Consider the following 15,253-nt stretch of genomic DNA (forward strand, 5'->3'; position numbering starts at 1 on the left):
GTTTGACTGTGGGGAAGGTGTCCTCTACTGAACATCCTCTGTTTGACTGTGGGGGAGGTGTTCTTAACTGAACCTCCTCTTTTCAACTGTGGGGGAGGTGTACTTTACTGAACCTCCTCTATGTTTGACTCTGGGGAAGGTGTCCTCTACTGAACATCCTCTGTATGACTGTGGGGAAGGTGTTCTTTACTGAACCTCCTCTGTTTGACTGTGGGGGAGGTGTACTTAACTGAACCTCCTCTAAGTTTGAATGTGGGGAAGGTGTCCTTTACTGAACATCCTCTGTTTGACTGTGGGGGAGGTGTTCTTTACTGAACCTCCTCTGTTTGACTGTGGGGGAGGTTTTCTTTACTGAAACTCCTCTATGTGTGACTTTGGGGAAGGTGTACATCTCTTTGAAGACATTGTTTTATTTTCTGTAAACATGGAGATTATGTGCTTTACCAAAAAACTCAAATTCAGTTTTCACCTGTCCTCAGAAGATTTTCCCAAGCTGATTGTGGCACGTTTAGGTGTGTTTTGGCAAATTGCAGTCAGGCTTTCTTATGTCTCTTTCACCAGTGGGGCCCTCCTGGGTCTCCTGCCATACAACCCCCATTCACTGAGTTTGAACAGTCACACATTGTGTCTGAAGATCAGCTTGAATCTGTGTGGCAGTTGATCAAGTTTATTTCTCAACTAGTCAAAAAATCCATTACTGCAATCTTCCATCAAGTTTTCTCTCCCATTCATGTCCAGGGAGGCTGGATACAATGACATAGGCCTTAATCTTGAACTGGAACATCAAGGTATCTGGAGGTAGACTTGTATCCAGGTGTAACAGTCTTGTTTCGACCACCCCACCTGGGGCCCAAACCAGCAGTCCTCTGAACACAATGACCACTGTCACTCACGAAGCGTAGTCACCATCGGCCCAGAAAAGCGGTGTTCCTTGCTGTAGCGAGGGAACAACTACTTTAAGGTCATAACTGACGTAACTGATTAAAATGCTACTGCTTTAAGCGACTAACCATTTCACACCCTTTAACCATGTTTGGCTACAATCTTGTGTCTGACCCTTTCTGTATAAGGAATGAGTCCCTTTCTGTATTCAAAGTGGTTGAATTTGTGATTTTTATACTGTAGGCATGTGAAGCTCACCAGGGGTGCTTGAAATCAAATTATTTCTAACAACGTCTAGAAGGTTCCAATAATAATGTCTGGACCATTTAAGGATTTCTTTGTGGAATAAGCTATGTTTTAATCAATTATTCCGATTATTTTAGTTTTCTAAACCAAAAAAAGACCAATGTGAAAGCAAACCAAAGAAATACATTCACCTCACTCTGTCGTCCATCTCATCATCACCCCCACACCATCACACCTCCTCCTCCATGCTTTACGGTGGGAACCACACATATGGAGATCATCCGTTCACCGTTTCTGCATCTCACATGGACCTGGTCTACCTAATGGTCTAATATCCATTTCTCCTATTTGTACTTGGCTCGAGCAAGTATCTTATTCTCATTGGTGTCCTTCAATAGTGTTTCCTGCAGCAATTCAACCATTAAGGCCTGATTCACGCAGTCTCCTCTGAACAGTTGATGTTGAGCTGTGACTGTTACTGAACTCTGAAGCATTTATCCACGCTACAATCTGAGGTGCAGTTAAGTGCATATTTTTTGAGGATGGTAACTCCAATGAACTTCTGCAGCAGAGGTAAATCTTGAGTGTTTTATGGTTATTGCAACTGCATCTGAAGAAACTTTCAATGTTCTGGAAATTTTACGGATTGACTGACCATCATGTCTTAGTAATGATGAACTGTTGTTTCTCTTCGCTTAAATTATCTACGGATCGGCTCAAATGCATTAAAAAGTAAATTAATTCCATGAACTGACTTTGCATAAATAAATTGAAATGATTTCCAGGTGACTACTCATGAAGCTGGTTTAGCGAATCAAAACAGAGTGCAAAGATGTCATCAAGTTAAAGGGTGGCTACTTTGAAGTTGAATTGCTGCAGGAAACACTATTGAAGGACACCAATGAGAATAAGATACTTGCTTGAGCCAAGTACAAATAGGAGAAATGGATATTAGACCATTTGAAGTAGCCACCTATCTCTATAATATGAAATGTATTTTGATCAGTATAACACTTTTTGGGTTGCTACATGATTCCATATGTGTTATTTCATAGTTTTGATGTATTTAGTAATATTCTACAATGTGGAAAATAGTAAATTAAAGAAATACCCTTGAATGAGTAGGTGTGTCCAAACTTTGGACTGGTACTGTATGTGGATACCAACAGTGTTCTAGATAATTTTTTGCATTATTTAAATACAGTGCAGTTGCCAATACCTGTGTCCACAACAGTGTGTATTATCCTCTTAGCTAATGCCATTTGGAGAGGCATTAGCTAAGAGGCATTGGACGTATGTATTCTCAACATTTCTGGTACATTATAGTACTGTATGTGTCTGTTGCCTGGTGTTAACATTTATCATACTCTGGAAAAAAAAATCTTTCCTTTCCAAAAAAGTTGAAAAGGAAGGTTTTGAGTGAGGAACGGCTGAAGCGTAGGTACTAATCCAGCCTGCTGCTTTTTAAGCAAAAACTCTCCACAGTCCCTATCCTACATAAAGAAATATAAATGGCCAAAAAATAACAATTGACCTTGAACTTTATTTCACATTCTCCATAGCCAAGAATCACTACGTGCTGTTCAGCACACTACTCTACCTAACTACCCACATCACAATTAGAAACAACACATCTGTGCACTTTCCACACACAGGCAACTCTAGTTAACCCAGGAAGTCTCTCATATGAACATACTCCACACAGCCGACCGACCCACTCGCCCTGGCTGAGGTGCACTTATTGAGACTCCGGCAGGAAGCCACTGCCACTCAATTATGAGTCGATGGCCGCCGCTGCTAACCGATGCTTCTAGCCCACCTGCTGTTTGGCAGCGCACAACGCTCACTCTGCCATTAGATTGCTCATTAGAGTAGGCTGTTAGCTCTCTCCCGAATAAACAGCTATTCCCTATAAACAGCACTACATTACATGGGTCCTGGTCAAAATAATGGGTGCCATTTTGGATGCAGGCTATCGTAGGCAAGGAGACCATCAGCGCGGCAATTACAGTACACGTGTGAGGGGGAGTGCGTGTACGTGCGTGTGTTCGTAGAAAAGAAAGAGAAGTGAAAAATAAATATGAAAAAAGCCAGGGGTGTATATGCTATACTGGCCCATACGGACGTTTAGGAATTGTCCTGAAGCAAGTCTGCAGGCTTCCACAGGAACATTTGTGCGAGCGTGGATTACAATGGGTCTCATATGACTCATGGCCCTTCAAGATCTGGAAGACAATAGCTGATTTATGGGTACGGAAGAGGAAAACGTGGTTGATACCGTGGGTGACAGTGTGTGTATGCATGAGAACCAGGAGTGAACAGTTACAGTGACCTGAATATGACAATCACAAATTCCTAAGACAGATAGGAACCCATACTGATGTGGTTCTTCCCCTCCCCCCCACCCCCTCTCCTCTCTCTCTCTCTCTCTCTCTCTCGTTCTCTCTCTCTGAGTGATAAAGAAAAAAAAAACAGTGTCTACTGAACATGAACACAAGAAAATATACCTTGAGAACCTTTTTATTTTATTTCTTAAATATAGACAACAGTGTGTTCCTTTGTTGAGGATCTCAAGTCATTCAGGCCCCAGGGTCATTGCTCTAGATGTATTTACGGGTGACTTTTGGCGTAGACTTTGGAGTAACGCAGTGGGTCTGCGTTTACGTGGTTATTACGACAGACCATGTGCAGCTCAGGTGGTAGCTATTCCAAGGATGTAGGTTCAATTGACACGGAGGCCATTTTGAAAATGCATGCTCCCGTTACTGTAAGACAAAATGACCCAAAAGTAAACATAACTGTACTCACATGACAAACTCCTGTTCATCCTCAGCCTGAAAGTGATATGTCCGGTTATCTGTGAGCAGACAAAGGATTCACAGGAAATGTGATCTTTTAGAGCCAGCTGCAAATGTTGTGTAATCATGTACCGCAATGTTGTGTGAAGCGTTGTGTGAAGCGTTGTGTGAAGCGCTTAGAGTCATTTACAAGCACAGTGTGTCTCATCTCACTGTCACGACCTCCTAACAGTCCGACAGAGCACCGAGTAGGTGCCAAAGAGCGACTGGCGCCCAGCGGCGCAAGTGACACTCACGGCTGTGTTGTGGTGGGGTATCTGGAGAAAGTGCTTACGGGAAATGAGGTCGAAGCATTTCCTGTCCTCAGCGCAGGGCTTGACTTGGCAGGTGAGCAGGTTGAGTTTCACAGGCTGCCGGTTGGACTGTAAGAACACACAGAGACAGGTGACATGGCTGCTGAATGGGGATTAAGAAAATGGTTCTCTATGGCCATCAGTAGTGCTTCTAGCATTGCCACCGGGAGACCAGAGAGGTAAAAGTGATTTTTTCAGTCGACTAAATGCATTGTGAATATGTTCTTGTTTTCTTAACCGAGCTGAGGTTGCAGAGACAGTGTTTGTGTGTGGGTTATATGATGTTATATGAACTCACTGACATCAGTGTTCATGGCCTGACATGCCTACTAAACACACAATGAGTAATCCTGTATGTATAAATGATATGTATTTGTCACCCCGCCTTAGGGTAAAATGCCAAGAATATCATAGGCTATCCTCCTTACCTCCTTACAGAATTATTAAAGTAGCTGCCCAGTGAAAGACACTTATAAAAGCTAATATTGTGTTCACTCCAAAACATGAACTGTGAATAAAACACAAAATCGTCTAGGATTTACCTCCAACTATTAAAAAAATGCATTAGAGTACGACATCATATTCATTAGGAAGATTTGCGGGCCAATCAGGACAAGATGGCCAATCAGCAGCCAAGCAAAGGACAAGCTGGCCAATCAGCCCCTGGAGAATGATGGGCTGGTCAATCATAAACTCAAATAACAGAGACATTTCAAACTATTTTAGCATTTTAACGTACTTGATTACCTTTTTTCAATCGTATTTCACTTGTATATTCAAAAGAAAGCTACTTAGAAATATCTTTAAAAAACAGCCTTACATTAGTGTCCTGTCTCTATGGGAATCAATCCCTCCATGTACATCATTAGAATCACAGGCCAGATTCACTGATTGATTGTCATCCTGATGACAGTATGCCTCTGCTTCAAACAGAAACTGGGCCACAGAATCAAACTAATTAAATAAGATATACGATGTCACGATGAACTACTCAGCGATCCAGAGCCCTTGGATTTGTTCCAAATGGCTGGCAGCCTATTGTTTATGTCTTGGACTACTTTCGACCTGTCATAGTGCCATGATCTAAAATTAACATCCCCCAAATATGGGTACATTTTGGCATTGGTAGGAAGAAACTTTATTTTGCCAGCCATGATGGCAGGTGGTCACACTGCATGGACTCTATACAGAGAACGGTTTAACTTGCTGTTTTGGCCAAAAAATTATTTAAGAGTATATGCAAGTAGCAATTTATATTATATTAGTAAAATATTGAAGCTTTTCAGGTTATAGCCGGACGAATAATAATTTTTATTCAACCGTACGCAGAAGTGTGACATTTACCTCATGTTTCTTGGCTATTGATGGTGGTTTAAAATGTGAACTTGCGTTTCAATCGAAACTGCTGGCCAAGATGTCAGATTGTCTGATTCAAGTTAGCAAGTGGCACAGAGAAGAGATTCTCCCAGAGAGGTGGAAATTCCCTCCGTTACCATGGTAACCTCTGACTCAGGGTAGTACCACCTTGATGTTCCCACCGCAGCCATACCATAATAACCATATATAATACTAGTGTCCACACTAGGCACTGTATGGTCAGTCGCCTGGGTGAGCGGGGCAGAGACTCGACGAGGGCTGTTGACCAAGAGTTAACGAGCTGTGAGCCTGGAACGGCACCAAGCAGGCGGGGTCATCCAGAGTTCAACTGCCCAGGCCGGCCACAGAGGCTGCTGGGTAAATTAACGCCGGGCAGACCGGCGAAACGTGGTCGTACACGGAAGATGGGAACGCGGAGCGTTTAGGCGTTGTTTAAAAGGAAAGTGCAGACAAAAAAGCCTAGGACATAGGCTACACTGCATGATTTCCCTGGACGGAGGCTGGAAATAGGGATTTTAAATAGGATCGATTACTACTCTAACACCTGCGTTCTCCACCGGAAATATGGAGTAGCTTTAATAACTTATACTATTTGGCGGGTTTACACTCTGTCTCTCATCCATGTTTGCGAATTCGTCTCGGAGACAGACAGCGTTGCCGGTACTGTAAGCACCCGGCAGCATCAGATAGTGAATACGCTGTCCGTTGCCGCGGTAGTAATCCACAGGAATGAGAGGAGCCAGCCACACACCCTGAGATGACTCACCACGGTGAACGGAGGGGGGAAGGAGCGCTCGTTGCCACTGGCAACCCATTCATGTCGATTGCTCTCCGCCGAACGCTAGATTGATAGTGGGCCGCGCGGCTTCCTTCCAACTGGATGCTGCCTTTGATCTAGCCTCTGCGGGAGTGTGTGTGCGTGTGCGCCACTCACCGTAGCGTGAGAGATGGTGAGCATGCCGCCCTTGACTGAACACTTCCTCCTCTGCCACACCTTCCTCAGCCTGGGGGAAGACAACATCATCATCATCCCAATAAAATACCCCCCCCCCCCCAAAAAACGCATTCGCGCGTAAGGGTTCACTGAGAACGATGACTTATCACGTTCAGTGTGTGTGTGTGTGTTTGTGTGTGTTTGTTTGTGTGTGTGTGTGTGTGTGTGTGTGTGCCTCCTACCCGTCACTCTTCTTCATCAGGTAGCCTTTCTTCTCACAGCCGAACTCTTTGTTGCCCTGCAGCTGGTGCATGCTGTAACCTCCCTGCCTGCTCTGAGAGTCCTGTGCCAACAAACACACGGCGTTCAGATCCCGGGGAACCGCGGCAGCACTCCCAAACGCACGCAGACACACACAACCAACAAATGTCGCCCATACTGAGGGGACACGGTTGATTTAAGCAACGGGACATGAGGAGGAATGGTACACGGCCAACAAACCCCAACCAAGGACTGTTATTAGGCATGACGTGATGCAATTGTCTCAGTAGAAACCTTAGCCGTGGTATATTGGCCGTATACAACACACCCCTGCGATGCCTTATCACTATTATAGACCGTTTACAGACGCAATTAGAAAAATGCAAATAACTTTTTCGTCATTCCCGTGGTATAAGGTCTCACAGACCACTGTTAACGGTCGACATTCAGAGGACCGGGTCTCACATTACAACCTACATGGTGCACTTGTTTTCATCTAGAGCCCTGGTCGAAAAAAGGGCCCTCTAGGGAGAGCAGGTAGGGGGCCGTTTTGGTCACACACACGGTTCTAGGTATAAAACACAATTGGTTCTAACACACTGTCAAATGGAAAAACACAGCAGGCGTCTGATGCATGACAACAATAAACAAAAAAAACTAAAAAAAAACACAGAGGTGGCGAGTGCTCGTTCAAGATCGGCCAGCGGACGAACGGCAGGCAGGACCAACGGAAACACGGCAGTCGTGCGCCCAACACGTGAACACTTACTCTTCTAGACTTGAGTCCGGACAAGCAGCGGGCAGAGAGGGAAACAGAGGCAGACTGACTGTGAAAGAAGCAACCAGTGAGGAAGTACAATTCTCCAACGGAGGTGTAACGTGTGTGTGTGTGTGTGTGTGTGTGTGTGTGTGTGGTGGGTGTGTGTGTGTGTGTGTGTGTGTGTGTGTGGGTGTTATAAACCAGAGGATGTGTAGTGTGAATTGGTGGGTGCTTCGGTCCCAAACGGCGCCCTGTTCGGCTAGCGCACTTCTTTTGGCCCGTTGTAGCTGCGGTCAAAAGCAGTGCGCTTAATGGGAAAGGCGCATTTTGGAAAACACAAAAAGAAGGGCGTTGCATCTGGCTCGAGAGTATGGCACTAAGCCACACCCTATTACTGGAACGTCGTGCAAAACACGACTCACGTAAATAAAGCAAAACCTAAAACGGGTCGTAAGAGTCAGTAACCATATCTCCGTGGTCGGGTTTACGGCGACCGGGGCTAGGTAGAGCTCAGAAAGAGGTTAAGGGCTGCACGTTGAGCGCCTTTCTGCACATATTAGCGAAACGAAGCTCTGACTAGCAGCCAAGTCCTTCCACCAGTGCTTAGCCGCCCACACTGAGCTAAATGGGAAACTAGCTAGCAGCTATACCCGCCAGGGGGTCAAAGGTTATGGGGTTCAGGGCGAAGAGTGTACTGTTAGGTACGATTCTCTACCAAGCATTGATTCAGTGCTGGGATGGCTGGAGGGAGTTTTCCGCTGTTTCTGATACTGGCCCAGTAAATCCATGAAAGGGAGTTTTCTAGTGCACACTTCAAGGGAAGGGTAGAGAATTGGGCCTCAACCTCACTGTAGCCTGAGAGAACTGCAAGAACATTCACTGGAAAATAATTCCCTAATTGCCATTTAATGTGTCAAGTGCCAATTGGACACCAAAATGTCATGTACTTCAATGTATTCATACTGTACACCTACATGTGTGTCCATTTCGGCCTCTCAGATCTACATGACCCTGTTAGGCCCTGTTTGGAATGGCTGCTGCTGGTTATGCCTACCTCCTTCTGGTCCAGCTGTAAGGAGGACTTGATCAGGTCTCTGAGAGCTGTGAGCTGTTTCTTCTCCTCATCCTGGGTCTGCTTTATCTGAGTAGGAACAACACAGGGTGGGGTTAACACACACAGACAACACACACAGAGGAATGCATTCACCCCTCACACACATATACGCACGCACACACACGCGCACACACACAGACAAAACACACAGAGGAATGCATTCGCCCTCACACACACACACGCACACACGCTCACACAGAGAGGAATGCATTCGCCCTTACACACGCACACACACACGCGCACGCCCAGACACACGCACACACACACACTCCATTAGTCTAAATGACATGTCAGACTGCAGAGCGGCAGTTGAGATTGACAGGCGCCAGTGGGTGGATATTCACATTGTAGAGGTCAGCAGCCAACTTCTCGATGTACTGCTTCAGCTTGTCCGCCGTCTTCAGACCATCTTGGAAGAAACTGCAAGGGAACACGCGACCGGTAGTTTGAATCCCATTGACATTTTCACTTTCACTCAAATTAAAGACGAGAGACGAATCACTCAAGTGAAACGAGTCATTCGGTGGTATCTTTTACATTATTTCAAAATGCCAAGTGTCATACAGACTGCTAACACGTCCATTAGGAAAGTCATCAGGAGTGAATGAGAATGAGAGTGATGCAGCCAGACATCTTTAATGTATAGTCTTATTCGACCCTCTGGCTTTTAGCATAGAGATCTCTCTCTCTGTCTCTGTCTCTCTCTGTCTCTCTGTCTCTCTCTCTCTCTGTCTCTCTCTCTCTGTCTCTCTCTGTCTCTGTCTCTCTCTGTCTCTCTCTCTCTGTCTGTCTCTCTCTCTGTCTCTCTCTCTGCCTCTCTCTCTGTCTCTCTCTCTCTGTCTCTCTCTCTGGCTCTCTAGCCGTCTGGCTGGGTCCAGAGTGGAATGCTAAGCACCCTCCTTGTCATCCATTATCGATCCACCCGTGGCCCCCAGCATTCTGCTCTGCATCCTGTCAACTCCCTGAACATCCTCTCTCTCTTCCTGCCTCCCTCCCTCCCTTCCCCTTTCCCTTCATAGACCTCTCCCTCCCCATTTCATTCTCCCTCCATCTCCCACAACTCCCTCTCTATCCCCCTCCCTGGCTTTCTACATCCCTCCAGGCGTCCATCTTCCCTTCCTCTGCCCACTCATCCATGAGAAACGCTTTTCTCTTCCTTTTTGCCTTCCGTTGTTCTTTCAGGCGTGCCTCGACGCCGTCCGCGGCGGAAACAGGCGAGCGGCCCGGGGCGGACGGTCAGAGAGTGCCCGTGGTCCTGTTTCCCCCGATGTTGTGACACGGCCACCCAGCACATCTGAGGCACGTTGTGCCATGCAGCGCGGGGCTCGGGCCCTGGCACTGGGGGGGGGGGCGTTATTTACCCACAAAGCCTGGCGGCTGTCACAACTCATCGGCACGAAGGCCCATGAATATTTATGAGAACTAAATATGACTCAGCGAATGTCCCTACCCAAGCCTGGTGAATCACGCATTACCATCACCCAATAAGATGGGTCGGTGAAGGGGGGAGGAGAGACGAAAAGAAGGGGAGAACGATGGAGAAATGGAGATTGAAAGAGAGAGTGAAACGGGGCAGGGGGATTTACAGAGAGAGAATGAGAGATGGAGGGAAAGGGAGATGGAGGGAAAGAGAGATGGAGGGAAAGGGAGATGGAGGGAAAGAGAGATGGAGGGAAAGGGAGATGGAGGGAAAGAGAGATGGAGGGAAAGAGAGATGGAGGGAAAGAGAGATGGAGGGAAAGGGAGATGGAGGGAAAGAGAGATGGAGGGAAAGGGAGATGGAGGGAAAGAGAGATGGAGGGAAAGAGAGATGGAGGGAAAGGGGGGGCATTAAGAGAGGGGAAGATGAGAAGATGATATACAGTATATATATATATACACAGACAAACACAGCGAAGAGCCATCAATACCAGACTTACACAGCAATCCGTGTGAGTACACAGTGTCACAACTTCCCTCAGAGAAATGACAGCCATTTTCCCGTAGCATATGGCGCAGAGTGTTTGTCGCCAATTAGAGACATGTCAGTAGGCATAACCCGAGCGTGTTCAGGGGGACTCTCGCACGGCGGGAAAACGGGGGGAGACGCGCCGCATCATGCAGCGTTTACTTACTTGCACTGAGCGTGGTAGTACTTGATGAGATTCTGGAGAAGGTCCACTCCCTTTTTGGTCTTGATCTCGTTGACTTTGATCAGATACTGGAGAGTAAAGCACAAGAGGGGGTCTTAGAAAACGGACATCAAGCGACCGCGCTGGGTTACAATACGGATTACGTTACTGCTCAGCGTGGGGCAGACTTGCTAAAGGCTGGGTGGGTCCCAGAGTGAGAAAGACGAAGATACGGAAAAAAAGGAAACCGAAAGTGTGTGAAATAACAATGTCATGTACATTTGCAAATTAAACACATCAAAATACACATTCCAAAACGCATGAACTCTATTTCATAAATCCGAAAATAAATCTGAAATGGATATCTTTGTTTTTGTTTTTTAAGGCCATCATTTATTTCAAGGCAAGCATTTATGAACCAGTAAATCTTCACGTAACTGCTTGACTGGGGGAAAAAAAACCTTGTGCCCACTCACACCTCCATACTGCTGTAGAAATGCTCTACCTCAGCATTAAGCCACAACAGAAAATACATTATGCTCTGACATATGTCTTCTGACATTTGCATGTTAATCCGATCAGAACGTCCATATGCTGGAAGAAGATTCTTTGATCTATACTGCCAAGACAATGTGGAGTCAGTGAACGCCCAAACGAAGTAGTAAACAGCTAAACGTCACGGACGAATACAACCCACCAGAACAAAACAGAAAATATACCTTATATTTATAGTGGTTTCGATGAAAACTGTGAAATATGTAAGTGTATAATAGGTAACTAATAATTGCTTCATTCTTTTGGTTTACAGCAATCAGCTGGAGCCTACGAATATAGTGTGCTTGGCTGATTTGCATCCCACACAACCATTGTACAGACGACAGAAAAATGAACAGATTCTCAAGACAAATTCATGCCCGGCAGCGAATGAATAAATGATCATCTTAATCTGAGTCCATCCCCATGGTGTGCCAAACTAAAACAGCTTGTGAAGAGTCACCGCTAAAGAGCCTTTTTAGCTCGGCACACAGAGGACCTGAATCCATGCCAGAACGCCCTTTTGAGATGTCCCGACAAAGCTTCTCTGAACCATGCAGTCATCTGTGTGTGTGTGTGTGTGTGTTTGTTTGCGTGTGTGTTTGTTTGCAAGTGTGCACGGTGTTTCGAAACCAAACACACAAATATCCATTCGCACGCTGCTGTCATAAATCTCAGGAGAGAGCGACTCGGAGAGAGAGACTGGGAGAGAACGACTGGGAGAGAGAGACTGGGAGAGAGCGACTGGGAGAGAGCGACTGGGAGAGAGCGACTGGGAGAGAGCGACTCGGAGAGAGCGACTGGGAGAGAGCGACTGGGAGAGAGCGACTCAGAGATCATCCACGTTTGTCGGCGGCCAGTTCCGGCGTGTTATGAATGTAAGCTCGCCCCTGTGCGCCGTGTGGCTCTGTGCGAATGACTGAAGATGCCACAGTCACATTTGCTGGTCTCCATCAGATCAATAAGCGTCGCCCGCTGCTCTCCACATTAGCAGCAACAGAGCAGTGTGGGATGGTGCGAAGTACTGAACCACGCAGGTAAATGGGGTACCATTCGATGTGCTCTGGTCTGGGAATCAACCGGACACGGTTGTGGAGGATCCTTTAATTAACCCCCGATTATCAGTAAAGCTTCGGGTTCCCGGCCTTTTTTCCAGACTGTCATTTGACCGGCAAAGATTCCCACCAGGCGGCAAATCGTTGAGAGACAAAGAGGGAGAGAGGAGTAAGCGTTTACGCCCACCAGGAGGCAGATCGTTGGGAGATAAGGAGGGAGAGAGGAGTAAGCGTTTACGCCCACCAGGAGGCAGATCGTTGGGAAATAAGGAGGGAGAGAGGAGTAGGAGTTTACGCCCACCAGGAGGCAGATCGTTGGGAGATAAGGAGGGAGAGAGGAGTAGGAGTTTACGCCCACCAGGAGGCAGATCGTTGGGAGATAAGGAGGGAGAGAGGAGTAGGAGTTTACGCCCACCAGGAGGCAGATCGTTGGGAAATAAGGAGGGAGAGAGGAGTAGGAGTTTACGCCCACCAGGAGGCAGATCGTTGGGATATAAGGAGGGAGAGAGGAGTAGGAGTTTACGCCCACCAGGAGGCAGATCGTTGGGAAATAAGGAGGGAGAGAGGAGTAGGAGTTTACGCCCACCAGGAGGCAGATCGTTGGCACAGCTGAGCGCATCGCTCGGTTTGTTTCTTTGCACTGATGCACCTCACCAGAAGCTGTAGAGGTTGCGGTTATATATTTAATTACTGCAATTATCTTAAGCCACATTCTATTAATAAAAAACAATGATATTCTATTATTATTCTATTAAGGAACTTGATTCAATTAGCCTCAGTTGTGTTCAACAATATTTAACTATATGCAGTTATATTAAACTATGTACAATTGTATTCAACTGCAATGTTATAACTATATTCATAAGCATTCGTTTACATTGGTTGTGAATTGGTTTATCATTTTTTTCTAATTACTTACTTATATATATTCAATTGGAGCATAGAAAATACAGTATTATGTTGTGCAATTTTATTCTGGTATAGGAGTACCTAGCTAATATGTTTATTGACCAGACATCAGAACATATGCCTGTTTCGTCCTACCCACAGGACCGGATGGCAGTGCCAAGCCTAATCAGTAGCCACTCGGGTAAGTCCTGTGCCCAGTCAGTGCCCAGTTTGAGTCTAACCAATGCCCACTCGTTGATTGCCCAATGCCCAGTTGGTGGCCGCTTTGTGCCAAATTAGCAGTGACTCGTCATGCCAAGTGCCCGCTGCTGACCTCACACATCTGGAGCTGGAAGAGACGGCGCTCCTTCTCCATTTCCTCTGCGATCTCAGCACCTGTTATCTCCGTGCGGATCATCCCGTGTTGTTTGGCGTGCTCCCTCTTCTCCTTCTCGATCTTTGTGCTGAACGCAGACGGATGGGCAAACAGAGAGAGAGACAGTTTATTTAGTCCATGACTTCTAATTAAATCAGACGGCGTCTCAGCATAAAAGGAATATTCGAGTTAAATGATTACAATATGTTGCCCAATGTAGTGCAGATGCCACATTTAAATTAGATAAACCTGATGTTGCAGGGTTTTTCCCATACTACAGAAAATGCTAACTAAAACGCTAGGGTATCTGAAGTTTTACATCTGTAAAATGTCAGACTTGATTACAAAATGTAACCCTAACAAAAATGTCCATTAATTATAACCCACATTATAATTCCCACTTCCTGTCTCAAATTAAGATCCGATATCTGTACAGTACATCGTCTCTGACATTATAATGGAACACACATGCATCCACAACCTCCCAGAACCTACCCTGAGTTTCCCAACACAGCGACAGAAAGTACATGCACATATATTGACTGACACACTTACAACTTCGCTTCATAATCCTTCCAGGCTTTGTCAAAGGGCTTCTTTATATCCTGGATGAAGAAGGAAGAAGAAAGCGTCAGTGGACGGGAGCAATGGAGTCTGGAATTCCACTGTGGACACTGGGCAACAGAGTGTCTGTTACAAGCCTACCGCAAGGCTCAGCCAACCGCCACCCAACCCCTCGTGTTCTGGAGCTCAACAACCACGCCCCCCCCCCCCCCCCCCCCCCCCCCCCCCCATGTTCTGGAGCTCAACAACCCCACCCCCACCCCCTGTGTTCTGGAGCTCAACAACCCCACCCCCTCATGTTCTGGAGCTCAACAACCCCGCCTCCCTGTGTTCTGGAGCTCAACAACCCCGCCTCCCTGCGTTCTGGAGCTCAACAACCCCACCTCCCTGTGTTCTGGAGCTCAACAACCCCACCCCCCTGTGTTCTGGAGCTCAACAACCCCACCCCCACATGTTCTGGAGCTCAACAACCCCACCCCCCGTGTTCTGGAGCTCAACAACCCCACCCCCACATGTTCTGGAGCTCAACAACCCCACTCACTCTTTGTTCTGGAGGACAACAGCCCCGCCCACTATGTGTTTCCAAGCTCACAGGGGTCAACGAGAGGGGGAGTGGGGGCAGAGCGCGGATGTTTACTGTAAACCTTACCCCTTTCACGCCTTTCAGGTCCCCCTTTAGCAGTGAATCCAGGGTGAAGATCACATTGTGGCTCAAGCTTTGGAGCTGAGGAGGAAAAGGAGAGCAGACAGAGAGAGAGAAAAGAGTGAGGAAAAGAAAGAAAGGGAGGGAGAAAAGAGTATGACAGAGGAAGGGAGAGAGAGCGGAGGGGGGGGGGGCAAGACAGACGAAGAGTTATTCAGTGATCAGTCACCAGGTCAAGCAGCTACTGTTTCAGCTAAAATACATTTACACAGACTTAGCCCAGAACCATTGACCGCATTAGTCTCAGACGTAATTCAACCCTGGCTATTGTCTAAATAGGAATAGCAGTGTGCTACG

General features: G+C 46.6%; 1 protein-coding gene across 3 annotated transcripts in view; it reads right to left on the reverse strand.

Moving 5' to 3' along the window:
• asap1b (ArfGAP with SH3 domain, ankyrin repeat and PH domain 1b) overlaps positions 1-15,253 on the reverse strand; it is a 59,604-nt gene that overhangs the window by 17,786 nt on the left and 26,565 nt on the right. For 2 of the 3 annotated variants that reach the window (XM_010885532.5, XM_010885534.5), the window contains exons 6-16: positions 14,903-14,977; positions 14,245-14,294; positions 13,648-13,777; positions 10,840-10,925; positions 9,070-9,145; positions 8,666-8,752; positions 7,621-7,629; positions 6,833-6,933; positions 6,591-6,660; positions 4,261-4,348; positions 3,937-3,985 (exon numbers count right to left, since the gene is read on the reverse strand). In XM_010885532.5, the coding sequence (XP_010883834.1) occupies positions 3,937-3,985; positions 4,261-4,348; positions 6,591-6,660; positions 6,833-6,933; positions 7,621-7,629; positions 8,666-8,752; positions 9,070-9,145; positions 10,840-10,925; positions 13,648-13,777; positions 14,245-14,294; positions 14,903-14,977 (821 nt within the window). The remainder of the gene's footprint in view (positions 1-3,936; positions 3,986-4,260; positions 4,349-6,590; positions 6,661-6,832; positions 6,934-7,620; positions 7,630-8,665; positions 8,753-9,069; positions 9,146-10,839; positions 10,926-13,647; positions 13,778-14,244; positions 14,295-14,902; positions 14,978-15,253) is intronic. The other variant, XM_010885533.5, reaches the window with a different exon arrangement.

The sequence above is a fragment of the Esox lucius genome, chromosome 21 (genome assembly GCF_011004845.1).
Source record: "Esox lucius isolate fEsoLuc1 chromosome 21, fEsoLuc1.pri, whole genome shotgun sequence".
In the NCBI taxonomy this organism is placed as follows: Eukaryota; Metazoa; Chordata; class Actinopteri; order Esociformes; family Esocidae; genus Esox; species Esox lucius.